Source organism: Hemitrygon akajei, chromosome 5 (assembly GCF_048418815.1).
Source record: "Hemitrygon akajei chromosome 5, sHemAka1.3, whole genome shotgun sequence".
NCBI lineage: Eukaryota > Metazoa > Chordata > Chondrichthyes > Myliobatiformes > Dasyatidae > Hemitrygon > Hemitrygon akajei.
In genome coordinates, this window is record NC_133128.1 from 180,865,755 (window position 1) to 180,893,091 (window position 27,337).

At 38.9% G+C, this 27,337-nt stretch overlaps 1 protein-coding gene across 7 annotated transcripts in view; it reads left to right on the forward strand.

Moving 5' to 3' along the window:
* Positions 1-27,337, forward strand: part of pkp4 (plakophilin 4) — a 191,019-nt gene that overhangs the window by 90,998 nt on the left and 72,684 nt on the right. For 3 of the 7 annotated variants that reach the window (XM_073047360.1, XM_073047362.1, XM_073047361.1), the window contains 6 exons: positions 3,494-3,559; positions 10,904-11,035; positions 11,180-11,376; positions 13,054-13,624; positions 20,508-20,699; positions 26,623-26,843. In XM_073047360.1, the coding sequence (XP_072903461.1) occupies positions 3,494-3,559; positions 10,904-11,035; positions 11,180-11,376; positions 13,054-13,624; positions 20,508-20,699; positions 26,623-26,843 (1,379 nt within the window). The remainder of the gene's footprint in view (positions 1-3,493; positions 3,560-10,903; positions 11,036-11,179; positions 11,377-13,053; positions 13,625-20,507; positions 20,700-26,622; positions 26,844-27,337) is intronic. The other 4 variants (XM_073047364.1, XM_073047366.1, XM_073047363.1 and 1 more) reach the window with 3 other exon arrangements.

The following is a 27,337-nucleotide window of genomic DNA, read 5'->3' on the forward strand; positions in this document are numbered from 1 at the left end:
ATACACAAATTTTGAAACTACTTTAAAACATGTATTCAGAATTCCTTCTGTAATAATGAAATAATTTCAAAATGGTCAATATATTGATCATGGTTGCAATATTTTCTAACCCCTGCAAAAGTTAAGGCAGAGAATCTAAAAAAGGGAGCAAAATATGAATGGAGTCATAGTTATACAACAGAGAAATAAGGCTGTTTGGTCCAACTCATCTGTGATAAAATGGAGGAGAGGGGAGATTAAGTCCATAAGATATAGGAGCAGAATTAGGCTATTCAACCCATCGTGTCAACTCTGTCATTTCATCATGGCTGATACATTTCCCTCTCAGCCTCAATCTCTTGCTTTCTCCCCACATCTCTTCATGCCCTGACTAATCAATAAACTATCAACTTCTGCCTTAAATATACCCAATGACTTGGCTTTCACAGCTGCCTGTGGCAGCAGAATCCACAGATACGCCACTTTCTGGCTAAAGAAACTCCTCCTTTCCATTCTAACTAGACGTCCCTCTATTCTGAGGCTGTGTCCTCTGATCCTAGACTCCCCCACCATAGTAAACATACTCTCCACATCCATTCTATCAAGGCCTTTCAACATATGAGATGAGATTTTCCCCCTCATTCTTCTGAATTTCAGTGAGTATGGGCCTAGAGCCACCAAATGCTCCTCATATGATAATCCCAAAATCATTTTTGTGAACCTCCCTTGAACCCTCTCCAGCGTCAGTCCCTCCTTCCTTAGATAAGGGGCCCAAAACTGCTCACAATACTCCAAATGAAGCCTCATCAGTCCTTAAAGCCTCAACATTACATCCATGCTTTTATCTTCTAGACCTCTTGATATGAATGCTAACATTTTAATTGGCTTCCTCACCACTCACTCAACCTGCAAATTAGCCTTTAGGGAACCCTGCATGAAGACTCCCAAGTCCCTTTGTGCTTCAGATTTTTGAATTTTCAGTTCTCTCTCCATTTAGAAAATAGTCAACCCTTTCATTTCTAACACTAAAGTGCATGACCATACACTTCCCAACACTGTATTCCATCTGTCTCTTTGTCCATTCTCCTAATCTGTCTAAGTCCTTCTGCAGCCTTCCTGCTTCCTGCCCCATGTAGTTATTTACTAACTCATAAATAGGATGTGAGCTAAATTGGAGTGCAATGAAATGTCAGCAAAAGATGAAAATTAACTGAAGTGATTTGCTATTTCTAATTGAAAGGAGTTCATCAAGCTACATTTCATGAATATTGATATATTTTATGAAACTGAGGGCAGAGAGGGAGTGAGAATGAAGCAGGGAATTGATAGTCATTAAGCAGTCAATCATTTTATTTGGCCTCCTGACTTTGGAGGAGGTTACACAATGAGCAACAAAAATATAAGAAAATCTGTGTGTGCTGGAAATCCAAGCAACACACACAAAATGCTGCAGGAACTCAGGAAGCCAGGCAGCATCTATGGAAAAGAGTAAACAGCATTTTGAGCTGAGATCCTTCATCAGGACTGGAAATAAGAGTAAGAAAGTGGGGTGAAGGGAGGAAGAAGTATAAGGTGGTAGGTGATAGGTGAAAGCAGCAGAGGTTTGATAACCAATCAACTTCCCAGCTCTTTGCCTCACCCCTCCCCCTCTCCCTTTTTCACCTTTCACCTACCATTTTGCACTTCTTCCTTCCCTCCCCCTTCTTGCTCTGACTTCTCATCTTTTTTTCCAATACTGATGAAGGGACTCCGTCTGAAACGTTCACCGTTGACTCTTTTCCATAGATGTTGCCTGACCTGCTGAGTTCCTCCAGCATTTTGTGTGGGCAACAAAAATAGCCCATCAAATTGAACAAAATATATATATATTTGCTGTTTTTACTGGAAGCAATGTTTGTAGCTCTGAAAAGTGGGACTGTAGAAGGAGCAGAAGTTGAATCATCTGCACTCTTATCCATAAGCTCTTTGTAAAGAAGAACTGTTGGAGTTTTCAGAGAGTGGTATTATCTCACTTCCTTCAGAATATAAGCAAATGAACATTAATATTAGAAGCTTGAGCAGGAATAGGCTGTTTTGCCCACTAATTAGGCTGTGCAATTCAGTAAGATCACAGCATTCTTCCCAATATCCTTTCCAAGATTCTATCTAGCTATGGTGGTGGGTGTGGATATGTCTGTACCAAAGGAGGTATAAGGTACTCCTTCCCTCTGCTAGCCTGCAGGTCACTCTTGGGCAAGGTGTAGTACTTGCTTGGCCCTCCTGATCAGTGTCACGTGAAGTCATGGGAGCAGGGGGTGGATGGTCGTATGAACAACTGGTGCATATCACAAGTCCTGGTTATGTGACCACTGGCATCAGGCAGACAATCTCTGAAGAGTATTAATAATGGCTGAAATCAACCATCTTATAAAGACACTACCTAACAGAAGGCAATGGCAAGCCACTTCTGTAGAAAAATTTGCCAAGAATATTTGTGATCAAGACCATGATCGCTCACGTCATACGACATGGCACATAATGAATGAATCTATCTCTGCCTTCAAAATATTAAAAGTCTTTGCTTCCTCAACATTCGTAGGAAGTCTTGTGACCTTCTAGCTTAAAGGGGCAATTCTTATCTTTAGATGGTAACATCTGTTTCTTAATTCTTTCACAGATAGAAGTATCCTCTCCATATCCATTCTATCAAGATCACATAGGATCTTATGTGAAAATCAAATCACTATGCAGTCTTCTAAATTACTTTGGATTGCCCATCCAACCTTACCACATAAAACAGCCCACGCATTCAAAGTGTCATCCAGTAAATCTGAACTGCTTCCAACATATTAACATCTTTAAATAAGTGCAACAGATGTGCTCTCATTAAATTTGCACATAACTGAAACATGACATCCCTACTTGTGTATTCAATTCCCCAAGCTGTGTATAATAATGTCCTGTTAGCTTTCCTAATTAAATTAAGAAAGATTTTATTTTAATTATTGCCTACTCGCCTTCTGCAAATTATGTACCAGGACACTCAATTCCCTCTGCATTCAGAGCTCTGCAGTCTTCTCCTTTTTATGGTTATTTTTAATCTACTGTACCAAAATGGACAATTGCACATTTTACTTGTTCACTATTTGGGGAAGCTTTGTGCAAGAAAGTAGAAGTAGAGAAAACAACTGAGAATCATCCTTGAAGGTGGAGGTTTGTTGCATTCATAAATGTCCCCAGAGTGACACTTGTGAAGTAATTTCAACCTGCAGTATATGTCTGAGCATAATATAAAGTAGATGGTCATCCAGCAAACTGTCCTTAAATCCTCGGTGAGTGGCACTCAAGCGGGTTCTCAACAACTAATTTCAGTGATAATGGCACTTTTTTGGAATGCAGTTTGATGACTGCTGTGAAGGACAAAAAGTGTGCAGCTTGAGTGCTCATAGAGGATTCTACAATTGAGTTGCAAATGGGAATTTAAGCATGAAACCAAAATGAATCCACCATTATGTATTTTCTTCTGTGGCCCCAGAAAAAAGACAAAGACAAATAGAACACAGAAACAGTCCTTTCAGAGTGATTCATCCACATCAACAAGGTTAGTTCCATTTACTTGCATGTGGCTCCCATCCCTCTAAACCTTTCCTAATCATTTACCTGTTCAAGTATCATTTACATGCTGAAATTATACATTAAAATGTTTCCACTGGCAGTTTGTTCCATACACCCACCCATCGCCCTCAATGTTGAAAAACTTGCCCTTAGATCCCCCTTGAATGTTTCCCTTTCACCGTTCATCTATGCCCTAAAGTTTCAAACTTCCCTATTCTGGGTAAAAGATAGTGAGTATTTTTCCTATCTCAAAGTTCTAAGCATGTTTATTATCAGAGTATGTATATTTTATACAGCCTTGAGATTCATCTCCTTTTTGACAACCACAAAACAAACCCTATATAACCCATTTTTAAAAAAAGACTATCAAACATCCAATGTGCAGAGAGAGAAAAGAAAACAAATCATGCAAACAATAAAAGTAAGCAAATAGCATTCAAAACTAAAGTTTATGAAAGTGGGTCCACAGACATGAAGCCAAGCATCACTGCAGCTAAAGCAGGACACAGCCTCAGTTTGGTGCAGACTCGAGTAAACTAACTATGTCTCTCATCATTTTATAAACCTCGATAAGATTACCCTTCAGTGTCCTTTGCACTGGATGATTGGAAGGTGCTGAATAATTTTAAATGGATGTAGAGGCAGGTGTAATAACCAAAAAAAATTCATGTGGGGCCAGATGACATGAACAAAACGAATAGAGTATGTACAGTTAGATTCAGGATACGGAAGATCATAAAGCCAACTTCAATAATTGCCTGAGGTACTTGTATTGCCAATTGCTAAGGAGCAGAGTTGTAGAAGATACGACCCTGGGTATGTACCATGGATATGAGTTTTGTTCTTTGGCAGGAGAAGCCGATTCAAGACAATCAGTGCATGATGGCCTGTCTTGTAAAAGCTGAGACCTTTTGGGGTGCACTAGTATTGGTGGAAAGTAGCTTGACACAAATGTGAGTGACCTGTCATGCAGCAAACTGAAGAGCAGTTTATGTTAAAAGTAACATCCGACCACAATATAATCAATGAAATACTTTTAAAGTTTTGTTACATTCGTATATTCAAAAATGCAGTGGTTGATGTGCAAAGACAGATCCTAAACCCAGTCTGTTGGTTAAACACATGAGATTCTACAGTTGCTGGAAATCTTGAGCCACGTGGACAAACTGCTGGAAGTCCAGTGCTGATGAAGAATCTCAGTCCGAAACATTGACTGTTTACTCCCCTCCAGAATATTACTTTTTTTTTGGATGTTAATCACTGAATAGATATTGGGTTACAAAAGCTGGACTAACTCTCTTGCTCAAGAAGATAGTATCTTTTACATCTACCTGAGAGAGCTTCTATTTAATCTCACATCTGATAAGAACATTCCATCGTTCAAAGTGGCGTTCCCTTAATGCTGTACAATATTAAAACATCAATAGACTTTGGACCTCAGATTTCTGGGCTAGAACTTCAACTCTTGACCTTATCTTTCCAGTGAGAATACCACCCATTGTTCCATGGCTGAGAGTTATAGAGTCATAGAAAAGTACAGCACAGCAACAGGCCCCTCAGCTCATCTAATCATTTAAGCAGCTTACTCCTATCAAGCTGCACCAAGACTATAGCCTTCCATACCCCTACCAACCATGTACCATTAACATTGAAATCAAGCTGGCATGCACCACTACCACTGGCAGCTCGTTCCAGTCTCACAACCCTCTGAGTGAAGAAGTTTCCCCTCATGTTCCCTTAAACTTTTCACCTTTTGCTCTTATGCGCTCCTTGACCTCTAGTTGTAGTCCAACACAACCTCAGTGGAAAAAGCCATGCTTGCATTTACCCTATCTATACCCCTCATAATATTGTATCTCTCTATTAAATCTCCTCTCAATCTTCTACGTTCTGAGGAATAAGGTCCTAACCTATTCAATCTTTCCTTTACCTCAGGTCCTCCAGACCTGGAAACATCCTTGTAAATTTTCTCTGTACTCTTTCAACTCTATTTACATCTTTCCTGTAGGTAGGTGACCAAAACTACACACAATGCTCCATATAGGCTTCACCAATGTCTTATACAATCTCAACATAACATCCCATCTCCTGTATTCAATACTTTGATTTATGAAGGCCTATGTGCCAAAAGCTTTCTTTACAACCCTATCTACCTGTGATGCCACTTTCAAAGAATTATAGATGTGTATTCCCATATTCCTTTGTTCTGCTGCATTCTTCAGTGCTCTACTGTTCACTGGGTAAGACCTACCCTGGTTGGTCTTACTGAAATACAACAACACCTCACACTTGTTTGCACTAAATTCCTTCTGCTACTTTTCATTCCATTTTTCTAGCTGGTCTAGATGCTAATGCAAGCCATGATGGCCTTCCTCAACGTCCACTACACCCCCAGTCTTGGTGTCATCCACAAATGTGCTGATCCTGTTAATCACATTATCATTCAGATTGTTGATGTAGATGACAACAACAGATCCAGCACTGATCCCTGCGGCTCTCCATTAGTCTCAGGCCTCCAGTCAGAGAGGCAGCCATTTACTACCACTCTCTGGCTTCACCCACAAAGCCAATGTCTAATCAAATTTATTACCTCATTTTAAATGCCAAGTGACTGAACCACATAAGGTCTTTCTGACAAATATTATGGCTCAGTTGTGCATCAGTTTTTCATCGTGTGTTTTTAGAAAGCATATGATTTCCTTTTAGGTTAGTCTGTTTTCACATAGTTCCTAATATTCTTTTCTGCAACATTTTACCATTTAATAACATGTCAAGAAGGTAAATGCAATGCAAAAGACAACTTGTGCAAATACAAAAAGAAATGAATAATAATAATAATAAATAAATAAGCAATAAATATCGAGTACATGACATGAAGAGTCCTTGAAAGTGGTTGTGGGAACATTTCAGTGGTTCAAGAGCTTGATGTTTGAGGGATAGTAACTGTTCCTGAACCTAGTGGTGTGAGTTCTAAGGCTCCTGTACCTTCTTCCTGATGACATCAGCGAGAAGAAAGTGCGTCCTAGGTGATGGGGGTCCCTGATGAAGGATGTGGCTTTCCTGCGACAGTGTTTCATGTAGATGTACTCAATGGTGGGGAGGGCTTTACCTCGATGACTGGACCGTATCCACTACTTTTTATAGAATTTTCCATTCAAGGGCACTGGTGCTTCCTTCCATACCAGGTTGCAATGCAGCCAGTCAATATAGATAGATAGATAGATACTTTATTCATCCCCATGGGGAAATTCAACTTTTTTTCCAATGTCCCATACACTTGTTGTAGCAAAACTAATTACATACAATACTTAACTCAGTAAAAAAAAATATGATAAGCATCTAAATCACCGTCTCAAAAAGCATTAATAATAGCTTTTAAAAAGTTCTTAAGTCCTGGCGGTAGAATTATAAAGCCTAATGGCATTGGGGAGTATTGACCTCTTCATATACCCTCCAATTCAGATGTATAGAGGTTTCTCAAAGTTTTAGAGGTCATGCTGAATTGCCGCATACTCCCAAGATCTTCTAAGTAGTAGTTAGTCATGTGTATGGTTGAATAACAATTAAGCTTGAACTATTTCATGACTATTAAAAATTAAATCAAAGATTGCCTATGTTGATATTCAGCCTAAAGATACTCCAGCTTATTGTAGCATTAGTCACATTGAGAAGATATGTGTGATTCTCAGCCTGTAATTCATTAAGTAATTTGTGCCATCATAGCACTTAATCCTTGAAATTACTTTAACTATCCCTGGGTTGGGAGGGAAAAAATCAATCAGAATTCCCATTCCTGATTACTTTCTAGTGATTCTTCATATACATTTCCTTTATGGATCAATATAAATATTCGGCAAATATTTCAAATTTCCAGGATCTCTGGTGTTTTGCTTTTCTTCTGCCTAAATAGTCTGCTGACAATCAGATGGCTATCTGGACAAGATGCCCAAGATGTTATGTATTGATGAACTATGCAAACTGATAGGCAATCCTGTTAGGATGGAAGAAAATTGAAAATATATCATTGTAAATTTGAAAACTTAGGTTTCATCCATCGTAAATAAGGCATTGGAGCTGAATCAGGCCATTCGGCCCATCAAGTCTGCTCCATCTTTTGATCACGGCTGATCCATTTCCCTATCAACCCCATTCTCCTGTCTTCTGCCCACAACCTTTCACACCCTGGCATAAAAAATCTTATCAACCTCTGCTTTAAGTACACTCAATGACCTGGCCTCCACAGTCACTTATGGCAACAAATTCCACAGGAATGAATCTGTAAATGCAGCCAACATTTTTTGCACAATTGAGTTTATCCCTAAATGATAATTCTTTTGGCTTCAGACTAATAGAGGACCTTTGAATATGTTCCCTTTCTGCTTTTAAATATGGAGGCTACCTGGAATAAAGCAAGGTAGTTTAGAAGTGGACTGTTTCGCCTCTCAAGCCATCATTTGCCATCATTTGTAAGATATTTTCTGATTTGTGAATAAAATACTTACTTCTACTGTCATTTGCAGCAATGTGTTCCAAACTTTTAGACATCTGCGTTTCTTATTTTTACTCCTGAAAGCCCCAGTTCTAATTTTTATACCAGACTCCTCAATCAAAAGAAATAATCGTATTTCTGTTAATATCATGAAAACTTACTGCAAATCAGCCTCTGACAGTCAAAATTCCAGGGAAAGCAACAATTTATTTGTTTAATTGAATAAAATCCAAGCAATTTAATGCTTGGCCTCAGTTATTATTCCACCAGGTCTACACTGCACTCCCTCCAAAGTCATCTTATTTGCTCCCTATACAATACACAGATAATGACAATGTGTAAGTATAGCATCTTCTTGCATTCTCATCCTCTAGTTAAAAAGGATCAGAATTTTGCTAACATTTTTAGTCATAGAGTTGTACATCTCAGCAGTGGGTTCTTCAACCCACGATGTCCATGCTCATGGTTTCACACATCTGCAGTGATCAAAATTTGTTGGCATAAAGTTCACAGCTGTCTATGCCATCCCAATTCAAGTACCAGTCAAAACCCCTCTTAAACACGGTGATTGTATCTGCTTCCGTAACTTCTCTGGCTGTGCATTTCAGATACCAACTACTTCTTCCCTCAAAACTCCTTCCTCTCACTTTAAACCTGGATTGTCTTCTTTTTGATATCTCAACATGAGAAAAGCATCTTGTCCATCTGTGCTATGTCTCTCATAACTTAAGGCCATACCTCAGCCTCTTTTCCTGCAAGGAAAACAAATTGAGTTTATTTAGTCTCAATGCAAAACATATTCTCCAAATCCAATAGATTTTTATCTCTATGCATTTATGGCATTTACTTTTGATGCTTCCTCGCAATTGTTTATGTTTCTGCTGCCTCTACTATATACTTTGTCTTCTGATGTTGAAAGTAAATGACCTCAGGCTGTGAAGATTAATATACAGTATAATTAGTATACAATGTGACAATCAGAATACAAATTCTGTTTTTCCAAGCTGATAATTAATCTATTAATATCTTTGTAATTATTGCAATGCTTATTTTGTCCTCTGCTATGTAATTCTGACTGTCAATCTTCCATCCTCACTTTCTCTTGACACTTATATGAAGTTTACATCTATGTCATCTTGTCTATGCCAGCAAAAAATGAGCTATTCTTCTGAATTTATCTTCCCTGTACTTAAACTTTTACTTGAAGGTTAGGGCAATTCAGATGCTTATCTCAGCCACTAACTGCAGGTAATCATATTTCAGATCAGTATTAGTACAGCTGGTCCAACTAAATTTCTGGTCGGTGACCCTCGCAATGTGGATGATTGTGGAACTGCTCTTAAATTATTCCCTCTATTTTGTCATCCTTATGCTACTCCATAGCATCATGATATAATGTCTGTTTCTGTCTGTACCCAGGCAACACTTATCACCATCTCATCACCAATCTTGCTCTGTCCTGAAGAAGGGTCTTGGCCTGAAGTATCAACTATTGTATTCCTTTCCATAGATGCTGTCTGACCTGCTAGGTTCCTCCAGCATTTTGTGTGTGATGCTTTGGATTTCCAGCATCTGCAGACTTTCTGGTGTTTATCCTTGTCCTTTGCACTTTAGAATGCACCTCCAACAACCAAATCAGATGAGCAGAAATTTCTTGCAACTACATTTTGGAATGTCTAAGGTGATTGTCTTCAACTCTGTCACCAACTCCTCAGCAAATCTTGAAGCTGACGAGGTTATTCACAACACTGAGGTTCTGAGATGAGCTTAGCCACAGGGAATATTGTGTTGCTGGTTCAAAGATTCCTTTTTATTTTCAAAGTATGCTTGTACAGTACAACTCTTAATATTTTTCTTCTCTGGATAGCCAGAAAAACCAAGGGAGTTGACATCAGCACCCCCCACCCCCCAGCACAAAAACGAAAAATAACAAAACTTGCAGACCCCAAAAACCCCCACTACCTCCTCTGCAGAAAAAGCCATGTAATAACAATCCGCAACTCCCTCACAGAAAAATCAGCAACAAAAACAATCCCCAACCCCCTCACTCGAAGAAACAAAACAGTGAGTAGTACGTCAGAAGTCCAATGCCACCATTTAAAAAAGAGCATAAAGACCCTTTGAATATTTTGCCAACACCACCTGTTTTCTTTTATTTTCAGATCTTATCTGAGCAAAGCAGGGGTTGTTTGCCAAAAGTGACTACAATAATGTTTCATTTGTTCATGACTCAAACACGTAAAAGTTGAGATGCATATTTTTTCTTGTGATAAGAGAGATGTGGGTATCTGATATGTCTCCCTTGTCTAAATTTTCAGTGTGAACAGTGAATGACCAAATTTTGTTTTCAAAATTACCTTGGAAGCTTGTCCAAAATAATGTTTGAATGGCCAGGGAATAGATGGCTGGAACTCCTATCTCAATATGCAGGAGACTTAGTGAAATATTTGATTGGATGTTGTTTCTCATGTATAGGAACATGGTCCAATATTTGTCTTCCATTAGATGGAATAAGCTTGGAATTGCATTTTAAGCAGCTCTACTGAGATTGAAATAAACATTACTGGAGGGTACTCAGGGAAAAAAAACAAAGAGAATTTTGAGCATTTTAACATATGAGCAGATTTGGACAAAAAGAGGTTGTATTTAATCTTAATATCTTCATTGATTTAAAGTTTTATCGGTTTGTTATTGTGTACTGGCACAGAAGTTAGCCAATCAGATCATAGGATGAAGTCCGATCAAGGGAAAACAGTACTGAGCTATCTACTGCAGTCATATGCATATGCTTCTATAAAGGTTTTATTTTTAAAGAGCTCTGAATCACATTTTTTCTTGCAGAAGAATCAACAGGAGGAATTAATCGATGCAGAGTTTCAGAAAGCTCACATCCCCAGTCCTTTAATATTGAAATAGGACGTGAACAATTGCCAATTCTTGGAACTGAACAAACATCTCTTCATGAAAGTGAGGGTCTGTTCTGTATCAATTTTAAATATCAAGAATATGTCAGAATTTTAAGATTTTTAAAAGTATTTGCTGCAACAAAATGCAGTTCTATATTTTCCCCAGTTCATTATTATAATAAAAATGTACTTGTCTCTTTTAACTGCACAGGATCGATTGGAAACTCACGAAGCTCCACACAAATGAATTCCTATTCTGATAGTGGTTACCAGGATACTGCCAGTTACTACAGTAGCCAGAATTTGATCAAGACTATCCCAAGAAGTCTACAGGAATCTGTTCACATTAGCACCAACAGTAATCACCTAACACGAAATTCTAGGCCGGAGGGACAGACAGTAGGCCAGGTACTATAGCTTTAAGCAAAGTAATGGCTTGTGTAAGATGATTTTTCAATCACATTGTTCTTGCTGGTATTTTTAAAAAGTGCAGATGCATTCATTTGAAAGGTTGTTGATTGCAGTTAGCTGCAGTCTGTGCTTCAGAAGCTCCAGACCCCAGAGCCTTTTGGTTGGGTTCTGTCACCTGAACTCTGTCTTTTGTTTGCTGTATCCTAGAAATAACCTTACTGGTTATAATTTGTGAAGAAATGCAAAAGTAATCCGTGAATACTGTGTGAAATTGACATTCTGTTTGCAGTAGAGCAGAACTGAGAAAATTCTAACTTCTTATTTTGTAGTAATTTTCAATGATGTGTCATTGGGCGAAATTATAACAATATAGTAAAATGCATTTTCTACAAAAATAGATGTACAGGTGCTAATAATATATCTTTAGTTGCTATATTAATGGACAAACTTTATGAAGTGCAAGAGCAGCATTGAGAATTTTTGCTGATTTGAGATCGTATTTGTGTCACTGTGTTTGACCATTTACATTTCATCTATAGAATTTGTGTGTGGCCATATGTGCTTCCAGGTTGGCATTAATGATGCTGTAACTCTGTTTAGGAGAAGTAGCCCCATTTCCCTTTTGTTTTTAACCACTGTCCCATGAAATGATATGTCATCTCCAGTAGGTGTCTCGCAACTATAATGGCAATGGGTCCGGGAATCTTGCCAAGTTGGGATTCATCCTGGCATTTTATGGCATTGTTCCTATAAGCTGCACTGTGTTTGTTTTTTCTTATTTAACTGTTTTAAAATTTGTGCTGTATTTTTAAATACAACAGGCATATTTCCCTGACTTGTAGTGGTAGATACCGTGAAACTTAATGTTGAGCATGTAATTATTACAATGCTTTCAAGGGCTACTTATTTACTTATTTGATACAGTGCATAATAGGCCCTTCCAGCACTTCGAGCCATGCCACCCAGTAATCCCCCTATTTAATCCTAGCCTAATCATGGGACAATTTACAATGACCTATGAACCAGTATGTCTTTGGACTCTGGGAGCAAAACATAGCACCTGGAGAATCCACACGGTCTCGGGGTGAACATGCAAACTCCTTAGAGACAGCAGCAGGAACAGAACCCAGGTTGCCTGCACTATAAAGTGTTGTGCTAACCACTTCATTTCTGGTATCTTAATAGTGTCAATTTACTAATTTGATGGATAAAAAAACTGTTGAATTTTCCTCATGATAACTTCCCACTCTTGATCCATTGCCTTGATCACTTTAGGGAAAATAGAGTCAGTATTCAAAATCTGAGCAAAGTGGTACATGCTGATTTTTATGAGGACACGTATAATGTTACCATAATACAAGTAGCTAATACATTTTTGTTACTTGAGTTTTCCTTTGTACATAGAGTTGGGATGCAAGAGTGTCTTTGCCAATCCCATAGTTACTATTTTTTCAGTGTAATGTCTGTACCTAATTCTATTCAATTTAAATTTTTAATCCCATTTTTCCAAAACTTCTGTCACGTAAAAGACGCACAAGGGAAGGATGAGGATTGTAATGAAGTAGAATTTTTTTGTGTGCTGAAATAGTCTAATTCTGATCAGCTGTATTGTGTATGCTTCTCTCTGTGCTTGTTCAGAAGATTTAATTATTTGATATCATCTTTTTCAAACAGGGTCCAATGAACACTGCTGTTGCCACAGGTAGGGCAATGAGGAGAGTTAGCTCAGTTCCATCTAGAACACAGTCACCATCTTATGGTACAGGAATGTCACCATCAAGGGGCTCTCTTAGAACATCACTAGGAAGTGCTTATGGCTCACCAGCATTAACTGAACCTCGTTCCAACAATTCTGCTGTGTATTTGTCCTCGACTTTGCCTGCTCAGAGAGCGGGCTCGCCACGTACTACACAGAGATCAATGTCACCAGCTACAATCAGACGAATTGGTTCAGTTACAAGGCAGCTCACTAGTTCCAGCAGGGCGACGTCTCCATATCAGACTTTGGGCTCTTCATTGAGAATGGGATCGCCCCTCGCCTTAACAACTGTACAGACGAGAGTAAACTCTTCACCCCAGGCTCAAACCGGATCGTCATCTCCAGCAAGATCCACAATGACTGCTGTCCCACAACGTATGGTAACACCACTACAAAGATCTCATGCCATCGATGGTGATTTTTATTGTCTCCAGTCACCAGAAATCTATGAGAGGATGGTTCCAACACGACCAGACAGCCTTGCAGGTCTGTTTTTGTGAAAGAAAACGCAAACGCAATATTCATAAATGATAAGTGGCTCTTTAGGCATTTTTCTTTGGTAGAAACTGTGAAATATTTATTGAAAGGCAAACAATTCCAGCTGTCCTGGCTTTACCAGCTAGAATTTTTACTTACATCTCCCTATGCCTATACTAGCTTGGACCAGATGAGGAGCTTTTGTTCTAATTATTTTCAGCTCTGAAGGGTGCAAGGTTCAAAAATTCTAAGTAAATTTGTTATCAAAATACACATGTATTACCGTATACCACCTTGAGATTCATTTTCTTGCAGGCATTTACAGGCAAAAAAGAAATACAATAGAATTTTATGAGAAACTGTACATGAACAAACACTGACACAAATACCAGTGGCACAACAAAAGAAACTGTGCAAGTGTGAATGGTAAATAGTCCTTGAAAGTGAGTCTGTGAGTCATAGAATCAGTTCAGAGCAGTGGTGAATGCAGATATCCACTCTGGTTCCGGAAACTAGTGGTTATCGAGTAGTAACTGTTCTTGAACATGGTATGTGGGACCTAAGGCTTCTATACCTTCTATCCAATGGTAGCACAATGGGTGCTCAATATAAATACTAAATACTGTGGAGGGCTTTGCCTGTTGTGATCAAGGCCGCTAGTAGGACACTAATGAATCACCATCCTTGAAATGTCCCTAAAGGTCTTAATAGCTAACCAAACTTAACCTCCAGCTGTGCAGTTGTCAAGGCTGCAATAAATTTTTGATCATTTTTGTAAAGATTTTTAATATAAGTGAAGTAACCATTTTAAAATGTTATCTAACAAAAGAAGTACCTCAGAACTCCTTTAATTAATTAAAAATCTTTTAGATGAACCGAAATAAATATACCCTTAAGCTGCTGCCCTGCAGTCATTACTGAAATCAGTGGATTTCTGATTCAACATTAGGTTGACTGTCTGTAGTTTGTCCTCCTCATTATCTCCTCCTCCAAGATAGACATCACTATAAGATGGAGTTCAACCACTCTGAGCTGATAATAAGTGAGTTTGAAACTTGAATAATTGGTAGGAAGTCCTGGACTAATTGTCAGTTGAGGTAGAACTATCAGCATTTATCAACAAGATTTGGGAACTAAGTTCAATCAGTATGAAGCTCTCTATTAAATTAGCAGCATTCAAATAAACATTCAAAGTTTCATCTCAGCAAAATAGCATTAAAATGATACCATACAAAAAATTAAATCTTTATGAAATTACACCGAATCGGTTGTCTTCACCTTTTCTCTTGTTCCCGGTTAAAGTAAGTAATCTCCCAATGATGGATCACTTTGTTATGTGATTTTTATGGAGTAGGGAAGAAAAGTAATAGAGGCATAAAAGAAGAATTGGATTTTCAAGAGTTTTTAATCTTTTTAACACTTCAATTGCTTTTGGGATAGGGTTATTGGAGGATAGGGACAAAGCAGCAGATCCTTTGCACACAGCACACACAAAATGCTGGAAGAACTCAACAGGCCAGGCAGGATCTCTGAAAAAGAGTACAGCCGATGTTCGGTCTGAGATCCTCCAGCAGGATCCTTTGCACTTTTAGCCATTCTGTGGCTTTTCTAACACTCATTATAATGAGCTTGTTCTTTTCAGTTGGGAGTTGTCTGTCCATCCTCAATTTCAACTGTCTTCCTACAGTCTTCATCTTAGTATAATTCTTTTAAAAATATTTTTATTCTCAGTTGCTTTCAGTAGTAGCAACGTGACGAAATACCAAAGTGTGGGACTATCATAGGCCTTCATTCCAACATGGTTTGTACAGAAATGAGAATGTTGAATTGACACATTATCTCAAACTGTTCCTGAATGTTTCACTTTTGCATTCATAACCTTGCCTAATCATATCACAAGGAATAAGCAATTTCTATGGAATGCAATTGTCATTTCTGATTAATCATAAAATTAATTCATCATTCTGATTATACTGGAGTATAACTCAATTCTTTACCCATCTTGAAAATATTTTAATTTGGTAAATATGAAAGACTGGGTCAAAGGAAAATTCAAACATTCTAAAGATTTCAAAAGATAAGCCTCCAGGATAATACCAAAGCAAAGATAAGAGAAATTAGAAAGGGATCATGGATAAAGGAATTTATTTTAAATACAATTTTACAGAATAATGAAGCAAGGAAGAGAAATGAATTCCAAAGTCATACTCCAAATGAAAGAAACCGTTTGTTTTATGCTGATTAGCGTCCAGTCAAGCCCTTCCAATGTTTTAAAATTAGTAAAATAAGTCATTATAATTAAATCTAACGCTTTGTAAATTGGATCATAAGAACATAAGATATAGGAACAGGAGTAGGCCATCTGGCCCTTCGAGCCTGCTCTGCCATTCAATAAGATCATGGCTAATCTGGCCATGGAGTCATCTCCACCTACCTGCCATTTCCCATAACCCCTAAGATTAGATTATATTCAACTTTATTGTCATTGTGCCGAGTACAGATACAAAGCCAATGAAATGCAATTATCATCTAGCCAGAAGTGCAAAGGAATAGTGTTATTTACAAAATAACTGCGAATAAAAAGTAAGTGCTACAGCACACAAATATAAAACTACTGAGACAGTACAATATGGGTGCAATACTGTTTAGCGCTGTGATGTGAGGTTCAGCAGGGTCACAGCCTCAGGGAAGAAGCTCTTCCTGTGCCTGCTGGTGCGGGAGCGGAGGCTCCTGTAGCGCCTACCGGATGGAAGGAGAGTAAAAAGTCCATGGTTAGGGTGAGATGCATCCTTGATATGCTTTTCGCCCTGCCCAGACAGCGTTTATGGTAGATGTTCTCAATAGTGGGCAATTGGGTGCTGATAATCCGCCGAGCAGTTTTCACCACATTCTGGAGTGCTTTGTGGTCCGATACAGGACAATTGCCATTCCACACTGAGCTGCAGTTGGTGAATATGCTCTCAATGGTACAGCAGTGAAAATCCGTCAGTATCCTGGGACAGAGGTGAGTTCACTTGATGCTCCGCAGGAAATAAAGGCACTGTTGCACCTTTTTGATCAGGATGGAGGAGTTCAGGGACCAGGAGAGATCCTCGGAAATGTGGACACCAAGGAATTTTAAGCTTCCCCTACTATGTAAAAATCTATCCAACCTTGTCTTACATTTATTTACTGAGGTAGCCTGCACTGCTTCATTGGGCAGAGAATTCCACAGATTCACCATTCTCTGTGAAAAGCAGTTCCTCCTCATCTCTGTCCTAAATCTACTCCCTCGAACCTTGAGGCTATGTCCCTTAGTTCTAGTCTCACCTACCAGTGAAAACAACTTTCCTGCCTCTATCTTACCTATCCCTTTCATAATTTTATATGTTACTATAAGATCTCTTCTCATTCTTCTGAATTACAGCGAGTACAATCCTAGGCAACTCAATCTTTCCTCATAGTCTAATCTCTGGAATCAACCTGGTGAACTTCCTCTGCCAAAGCCAGTATATATTTCCTCAACTAAGGAGACCAGAACTGCACACAGTACTCCAGGTGTGGCCTCACCAGTGCCCAGTGTACAGTTTAACCTTCCTGCTCTTAAATTCAGTCCCTCTAGCAATGAAAGCCAGCGTCCCATTTGCCTTCTTGATAAGCACGTACAAACAAGCTGGATGAACTCAGCAGGTCGGGCAGCATCCATTGAAAGGAGCAGTCAACGTTTCGGGCTGAGACCCCAAAGCAACCTTTTGTGATTCATGCACAAGCACTCCCAAGTCCCTCTGCACAGCAGCATGCTGCAATTTTTTATTATTTAAATAATAATCTGCTCTTCCATTTTTCCTTCCAAATAAAATTCTTACAGTATCACCTTGTTTTTACAATTTCTGCAACTATTAACAAAGTCAAAGAGTTCCCATGTTTGTTATGGCTTTCTTAAAACAAAACAGGTGGACAGATAGCTTTCTGAGCCTGCTCTGTCATCCACTAAGTTTGTGGCTGTTCCTTTATCTCACTCTTCACTAGCTGCTCCCACCACACTCAAATCCCTTTGTCTCCAAATGTCTATCAGTTTCGAGTAATAAAAATAAGTGTACACAACCCTCCAGGTTTCATTTTGCCTCTCCATTAGGAATGCAGCTTTCAGTTTGTATTTCCTCACCTAATTCTTCCAACGACATTTATCACTTGATGAGTTAAAGTTGAACTGTAAGTTGACCACTTTGCCCGCCTCTGTCCACCTCAAGCCTGTTGTTAAGTTTCACAAATAAGAAGTCCGAAAATAGACCATCATCAATCTATTATCCTGCCAGAAATAAGCATTTTTAAATATGTTTGCCACTGCCACTTTTAATTTAGTTTTTTTCACCAGCTCTATTGATATTTCTCTGAGAGAGTTTTTAAAAGTGGGTTGTGAGCTGATTTGCTGCAGGTTTGGAATCAAGATCTATATGTACTTAAAGCACAATACTTCTGAAATAACCACAAGAAATTCTGCAGATGCTGGAAATCTAAATCAACACATATAAAATGGTGGAGGAACTCAGCACAGATTCCTTGGAAATGAATAAATAGTTGACATTTGGAGCTGAGACTCTGCTTCAGGACAGACAATACTTCAGACAGTTCACTGATTATCATGGCCAAATGCTGCTTTAAAACCCATCGTGGCATAAATTGTTTTGTCCTTATTAATTAAAGGCATAATTTTGCATAATTAATATTGATTTCTGTATTTCCCTACTATCAACATTTTTGAATTGAATTGACTTTATTACTTACATCCTTCTTATACAGGAGGAGTAAAAATCTTTAGGTTTCATTTCCATCTAAGTGTGTAAAGTGCAATCTATAGTAATTTATAAGAAATAGTGTGTACAACAGGACAGTTGATATAACATAGAAATACAATTGTATCAGCATGAATTAATCAGTCTGATGGCCTGGTGGAAGAAGCTGTCCCGGAGCCTGTTGGTCCTGGTTTTTATTCTGCGGTACCATTTCCCAGATGGTAGCAGCTGGAACAGTTTTTGGTTGGGGTGACTCGGGTCCCCAATGATCCTTTGAGCCCTTTTTACTCACCTGTGTTTGTAAATGTCCTGAATAGTGAGAAGTTTTACATCTACAAATACGCTGGGCTGTCCGCACCACTCTCTGCAGAGTCCTGCAATTGAGGGAAGTACAGTTCCCATACCAGACAGTGATTCAGCCAGTCAGCATGCTCTCCATTGTTCCCCCTGTAGAAAGTTCTTAGGATCTGGAGGCCCATACCAAACTTCTTCAACCGTCTGAGGTGAAAGAGGTGCTGTTGTGCCTTTTTCACCACAGAGCCGGTATGTACAGACCACGTAAGATGAATGAAGGACTTAGTCACTGAGCTGACCTATCTTCTCTTTAACAAGAGCTATAACATTGCAAATGCACAACTCTCTGAATCAGTTATTGTCAACCTTATTGATTGAAAGCCCAATTGTTCACACTTGGTAAAAAAAAATATACTCCTTCTCAAAAAACACACAAACACACAAATAAATATTAGTGATGTCATGGGCTGCACCTTCTGAAAAGTTAAAACAGTTTTGGAAATCCCACAAACGGCTCACAGCCCATAAATTGGGACAGATTAGCATGCAAGGGTCCTGCTAACTTTTTTCTCCAGCTGTGCAGACCAACCATTACTCTGAGCAGGGAATGTTCACATGGCCTGAAAACTGCACAGCTTTTTAAATGTGTTGTTTTGTAATATGCAAGATATGAATATTTCAAATGAAAATTGGGGGGGAAAAATTACATACCTTTGATTTTATTTAGTAATTGAAAAGGCACAATAAAGTACAGTACAACAAAGAAATCTTTCATGGTTTGTAAAATTTTTCTAGCTGCGTCCAATTCCAGCTGCACAGAAACAAGGCTACGTGCACGCGAACATTTCAGTTACTGTACAGCCGCACACCCGTGCAACTTAGAGGGAATAGTGATAGTATGCCAAGTATTTTCTGTGAACATTATCCCAATATTATAAACCATCTGGTCAGAGTGTAACCTTGTTCAGCAAGATTATACTTCCGCATAATATGATGGAGGTTTTTCATAAGGATAGGACTTAGTCTCCACGAGGTCTGTGCAGTGATCACTTCTACCATTATTAGCATACTCAAATGCAATTCCACAGTAAGTTTGTTGTGGTCAAGTAGGTTTATTTTTTCTGCTAGTTTGTTCATTAAATACCACCAATCCAAATTGCAGCTAAATCCTTTAGGATACTGCTTTGGTGTAGAAATGGCCCACAAAACTCAAATGGTCAAAGCCTACTGCATGCTACACAGAAATCTCTTCACACCCTCTAAAGCCTCTACTTATTTTTGTCTTGGTTCTTTCCTCTTAATTTCAACAGTGCTGTTGGCCTCAGTACTTATTCTACATTCTCCTGAATTCCATGTTATTGGTGACAGGAAACTAGCTTAAAGACAGCAAATTCTGGATTCTTCCTGAGATTCATGATCACATGTCCTTAGAGTAAAGTTTACTGTATGAGGTAGATCAGTTAACAATGATGCATCAAATGAACTTATTTGTTATTAATTATTTTTAAAAGCTATTAATGGAATACACACAAAATGACTGGAGGAACTCAGCCAGCCAGACAGCATCTAGGGTCCCGATGAAGGATCTCAGCCTGAAACATCGACTATTTACTCTTTTCCATAGTTGCTGCCAGGCCTGCTGTGTTCCTCCAGCATTTTGTGTGGATTGCTATGATTTAGGGCATAGCTATTAATGGATAGTTTATATTCTTTGTACTATTGTTAGTTTCTTTTTACAACACAAGAATACTGATCAATGTGAGAATTTGTGTGTACCAAATGAAATCTATTTGAATCAGTCATCTCTGGCTTCTGTTGTTTTTCAGGATTGCGCAGTTCATATGCCAGTCAACATAGTCAATTGGGAAATGAATTTCGTCCTGCCATGTCACCTGATTTACATATTACTCCCATCTATGAAGGAAGAACACTTCAAAGCCCAGTTTTTTGCAGTCCCACTCATGCAGGTGTGGAGCTTCATCATGGCACTCAAACAGCAGTATTCCGTACAGGCTCAGGTAAATAGTTTTTCTTCTTCCTGAGACCACATCGAAGAAAACAGTTTTAATCTAGGGAGCAAGCTGTTCGAAAATATGTTTACTGGGAAGTGGTAGCAAACTATGAAATGGTGGGGCAGGTTAGCAAAAGCCAGTTAGCCTATTCCTGCATCCATTTTCTTATGTTTTTGGATGTATTAAAATATTTTCTGGCAGTTAAAATCAGCAAATTAGTGCTAAAATTATCTATTTAACAGAGAATATTAAAGTGCAACTTACATTACTCTACCTCCAAGAGGACCACAACCTTGTCGTAGGGCTTGGACGCTTGCATATTACAATGACCCAGTGAGCTATGTTGGCTGGAGTCAGGGCTTTGTGCTTTTATTCTTGGTAGGGCCACCCATGCCAAACAGGTTGAAGAGTAGAGGCCAGACTAAGAGTGGTGTACCCATCCTCCAGGTTCGGAGGTTCACCTCAGGGCTAACAACCCTAACTGGTTAAAGAAAGATGTTATGGAATCAGCAATGAAGATGGAGGACCAGCGGCATAACGGACAATAAGTAAATAAGTTCACTACTCAAGTATGAAGTTATTTTTTCCATTTTGAACTCCTTTGTCAGGAAGAGTAATTTACCTTTATACAGTAAATGCCATTTGATGAACTGGATAAATATTTACATTGTAATTGAACACCTTCACGGTATCACTGGAAACCTCATTTCCATTCCAGTGCCCCAAAGAAACAAACATTGCACCCCCACCAGAAGCTTTGAATAGTCAGTTGAATATTGAAACAAGTAATAATATTAATTGGTGGATAAGTCTTTTCTGTAGTTTAAAGGTTTGTTTTCTGGTGCATAAACATATAATTGTCAGTTTGTGATATTAAGGAGCTGTTGGTGCTAATGTACTGTTCTCCCTTGGTAAATGTAGGTGGAATTTTATTCCTCAGCTTTGTTAGTTTTTGGTCTTACCAAACTTTGTGATTCCAGCCTTCAGGGAAATGCTGCTTATTCGGTTATTCTGTTATCTGATTATTTTGAAGAATTGTTCTGCCCACACATCCCCAGGAGAATATCTTCCCAATCTTGTGATACTCTTTTCGTAAAAATCTTACTTTAAACACAAGAAAGTCTGCAGATGCTGGAAATCCAAAGCAACATGCACAAAATGTTGGAGGAACTCAGCAGGCCAGGCAGCATCTATAGAAATGAATAAATACAGCATCATAAATAAATTCTGCATCCACAGATTCAACCAACCACAGATCGGGAAAACCAGGAAATTCTCTCTCCAGCACTTGTTGTTTGAGCATGTACAGACTTTTTTTCTTGTCATTATTCCCTAAGCAATACAGTATGACAACTAATTACATAACATGTACATTGTATTAGGTATTATAAGTAATCTAGAGATGACTTAAAGTATACAGGAGGATGTACGTAGGTTACCGTGGATCGGGAACCGAAAAAAAAACTGAAGTTCTTTAAGTCGGAACAGGTACATCCGGTATTATTTAGCGTCAGTTAGTCAAATGTTTGTCTTGGTATATAGTATATATTTTACCTTTCTATGCATATAAAACACTTAAGAAACATATAATTAAATTAACATATAATTTCAATAATTAAACCACTGCGTTGCTTAGCAATAATTGTAGCTTCCATCGGGGCAGGGCCTTTCACATGTTCTATTATTCTCACTTTATCCTTTAAAATTGTTCCGATTGTTGACCGACTGTAGCCTAACACTTTTCCAATGACTGGTGGCGTTTCACCTCTTTCCGATCGCTTTATTTTTTCCACTTTATCTTCAATCGTGATCATTTTCCAGAATAGAAACACCATGGGCGGCAGGTCCCGAGCTCCGCCCAGTCCTAAAGTCTGCCGCACTGAGACAGGTTAAATAAGCTCCGGTGCTCCGCCGGGTCCTGAAGTCCAACAACTTGAGCATTGTTTTTTTGGTATCCGCGGGGGGTCCCGGAACCAATCCCCGCAGATAAGGAGGGCCGACTGTAGTCAGCATTTCAAGCCAGACCCTTCTTCAGGATTTCTTACTTTATCCTCCTTTTTGATTTTGGTGCAGCTTTTAATAGTAAAGACTGACACAGAATGAAACATGCAGTGTTAACTTTTGAAGAACAATGTTTTGTCATCCACAATTAGGCATTTAGGAGACTATGCAGTGACTTTGACACTAATACTTGTGTAGTGATCTAACAACTAAGGAGCTGGATTGGCACTACATAAATTAATTTAACAAACAAAATAAGGCCATGGTATTGTATTAGTCAGCATGACACTATTACAGCTCAGGGCATCAGAATTCGGTATTCAATCCTGGCGTTCTCTGTAAGGAGTCTCTATATGTCTTCCATGTGGAATAAGTGGGTTTTCTCCAGGTCCCCTGGTTTCCTCCCACAGTCCGAAGACCTACCGGGTAGGTTAATTGGTCATTGTAAATTGTCCTGCGTTTAGTTTAGGGTTAAATCAGGATGGTCAGGGATTGCTGGCCAGTACTGCTCAAAGTGCTGGAAAGGTCTTATCAGCATTTTATCTCTAAATAAAATAATAAATACATAAATACCTTTTGATCTTGCAGAAGCAAGTTCCACCCTTGGGGCCTAGCTAAGTTTAAACCTAATTTCTACATGTGAAATCTCATTCAGCTTTTCTCGATTAATTTCATTTGGCTGGAGATACAATTAAATAGTGGTTATATTACTGAATTAGAAGCACATTTGATTAATCTGTGCAATGTATTTTCTTTAATTTGGAACTTAAAAGTGTTTGTAGCAGTGAACCTCTAGAAGTTAGTTTATTCATCAGGCACAGCTAATTTACTAGTGACCTTTGGGATAAGAAACCTGCCCGTAACTATTCAGGCTTATGCATGCAGTTCCAGTCACTTGCTGAAAACAAAAGGGATTCTGGAATTTGGAAAAGAAAACAGAACTCGGGAAGAAATCAGCTGGTCATGCTGCATCTGGGGAGACAAAGAGGGATGTGTTGATGTTTCAAATGGTTCCATTTATTATCAGAGAATGTATACAGTATACAACTTGAAATACTTGTCTTCGCAGACATCCACGAAAAACAGAAGAACCACAAACGACAGAAAAATGTTAGAACCCAAAATCCTCCTCTCCCTCCTCCCCTGTGCAAGCATCAATGCATCAAACACCCCCCCACTGCCCCTTTCAGCAAAAAACATCTGTCCCTCCACCCACCAAGCAACAGCAAAGCACCCAAATGAGAGACCATGGTCTGCAGTCAACAAAAACTGCTGTTTACCTGACAGTTCAAAATGCTGCAGACTCTCTCTTTCTCGCTCGCTCTCTCACTAACAAGGGACAGAGAGATATCACCCATTTTCACAGTGAAAGGGGAGACCGACGGTCCTTGTTACAATATTATAATCTGCTGCGTTGTTTTTCCATACATCTGCCGCAGCAAAATTGTGATGTTCCGTCTCCTGCGATGCCTCAGTCAGCAACACTGGTCTGGAATTGATCTTCCACAGGGCCTCACAGTGCTGCACCCCAATGCACCATCTTCCAAGCCGTGCCTGCAGAATGTTGGAGAACAGTCGGCCAACGAGCTCTGGAAAGGGAACTCATCCGCTGTAATTGACACTTGTAGATCAGGACCTCGATAGAACCCTAACCGCCTTGAAACAGAAAAAAGAGAGACATTAAAGAGAGGAATTTAAGCTGTTTCTGCAGATGAGCTTGAAGAGGCAGCCACTTGGTGCCATCTTAACTCCGCCCACCATTTTGGATCGAGGCCTGATGTTGGGTCTCAATCCCAAACATCAATATACAGTTCTAGTCTCCAGAGAAACTTTTCAATACAGGCGCACCTCAAGGATACATGCTCAGTGCACTGCTCTACTCTTTCAACACTCTCTGACCATGTGGCTAGGCACAGCTCAACCACCATCAATAAATTTGCCAATGACACAACTTGCTGTTGGCAGATTCTCAGATGGTGACAAAGAGGACTGCAGGAGTGAGATTTATCAGCTGGTTGAATGGTGTAACAACAACAACCTTGCACTCAACATCCTTAAGACCAAAGAATTGATTGTGGCCTTCAAGAAGGAGAAGTTGGGAGAATGCACACCAGTCTTCACTGAGGTGTCAGTAGTGGAAAGAATGAGCAGATCCTAGATCCTGGGTATCAACATTTCAGAGGATCTGTTCTGGGCCCAACATATTGATGCCCAACACAAAGAAGCCAGCAAATACATTTCATCAGGTGTTTGAGGAGATTTTGTATGTCACCAAAGACTAGCAAATTTCTAATGTGATGAGTATTCTGACTGGTTGCATCACTGCCTGGTCTGGAGGCTCCAATGCACAGAATCAAAAAAGCTGTAGTCTCAGCCAGCTTCATCATGAGAACAAGGGCTCCTCTTCACAAGGATATCTTCAAAAGGCAGTTCCTCAAGAAGGAGGCATCCATCATTAAGAACCTTCACAATCCAGGACATGCCCTCTTCTTATTACTACCATCAGGGAAGAGGTGCAGGAGCCTGAAGATGCACACTCAATGTTTTAGGAATAACTTCTTCCCCACTGCCATGAGATTTATGAACAGTCCATGAACTCATTAATACTACCTCATTCTTTTGCTCATTTTGCACTTTTTTTTAAATGTTTCTTATTGTAACTTATGGTAATTTTTTAGGTGTTACACTATACTGATGCTGCAAAACAATAAATTTTGTGACAGTTCAGTTAAATGTATCTGCCGATTCTCATTTATCTGCTGAGATCTTCCAATGTTATGCTTTTAGTTATAATCTCTGGCAAACTAGCTGTAAAGTGGCAGGCAATGTCTCTTACCATCTTCTCAGGATATCTGTGGATGCGCCAAAGTGACAACATTGCCAGCAAACCTTGTATTCCAAGAATGATTTTTAAAGTTACATTTTTGACTTGACAACTTCAAATAAACTGAAATGCTGAACATTCTTAAATAACAAACATGAGAAATTCTACAGATGCTGGAAATACAAAGCAACACGCACACGATGCTGGAGGAACTCGGCAGGTCAGGCAGCATCTATGGAAATGAATTGCAGAGATCTGGAAATCATCTCCATAGCTGCTGCCTACCCTTCTGAGTTCCTGCAACATCTTGAGTGTGTTGCTTTACATTCTTAAATAAGTCGACTTCAAGTGAAATCTGTGAACATCCTGCAATTGGAAAAGTTGATCACTTTTGAAGACATTAGCAAAGATTCATGCTTTTAGTTGAAATGATGTATATTTTTAACATAAACTGTGCGATATTGTTCAAGAAAAATTACAGGCAATATGCACATAGGTATTTGTCTGGAATTGTATTCAGGGAATAATTGTGATACCCAAGAATAAACTGCTACATTGAATTCCTATGTTGGACAGCAGAATTGATTTAATAACAAAGTCAAATAACTGGTAAGTAAACGGTTAAGACTTAATATATTTTATGTATGAATTTCACTAATGGTGTTCAGACCAGTATGAAATTAAACAAGGGATTTAAAGGAGATACATTGAAGGTATTTTCATTAATGGCATTTATTCCATATTGTAATTCAACAACAGGAATAGTTGGATTCAATTTGCGTTTGAATTTAAAGACCTTGAATAATGTAGAGCAACTTTGTGTGTGCTTCATATATATTAATTTTTTTATTTGTGAAGTATAAATATCTCTGTATAGATTTCTATATACAGGAAAATGTTTATGAAATGTTATTTCTTACCATTTTTAAATTAATATAATCCTTGTATAATGGCCATACTTTAATCTAGTTCTAATCACTTCATTCAGACAGTAGCTAATTCCTGCTTTTTAGAAGATGAGTTTAAAGATGTTGATTTAAGAGCAAATGTTCAAAAGTGTTTAAAAAGACTCAATAGTTTAATGTTTTTTTTCCCTATCTGTAGGTATTGGAAACCTACAACGATCAGCCAGTCAGCGTAGCACAATGACTTACCAAAGAAGCAACTTTGCTCTAAATTCAGTGGGTAATTATGGTGATCCATACAGAGCAGTTCCATACCGGCCATCTGAATCTAGTTATTCTAGACTTCATTATAACATTCCAGCTGATGAAACGACAACAAGATCCCCATCAATTGACAGCATACAGAAGGATCCAAGGCAGGTGTAACTGGGCTTGAAGTGTTGAATTACATATGGGACATTATATATCTTAACTGTTCCAGCTACATTTTCCTTGGATTTGTTGATTTGTAATAAACAGTTTGTTCATTATGCACCACGTCGTATGACGTAGGTGATTATGGTCTTTCCATGACCATGATTGTTCTTGGCAAAAGTTTCATCAGAAGTGGTTTGACATTGCCTTCTTCTGGTCAGTATCTTTACAAGACGAGTGACCTTAGTGATTATCAATACTCTTCAGAGATTGTCCAGCATTAGTTGTCACATAACCAGGACTTGCACTATGCACCAGCTGCTCATATGGCCATCCACCATGTGGATATGGCTTCTCATGACCCTGATCGGGAACTAAGCAGGGGCTACACATTCCCAAGAGTGACCTGCAGGCTAGCTGAGGGAAGGAGTGCCTTACACCTACTTTTGTAGAGAGATACCTCCACCCCGCCAACCTATAATAAGCAGTAGTTACTGAAT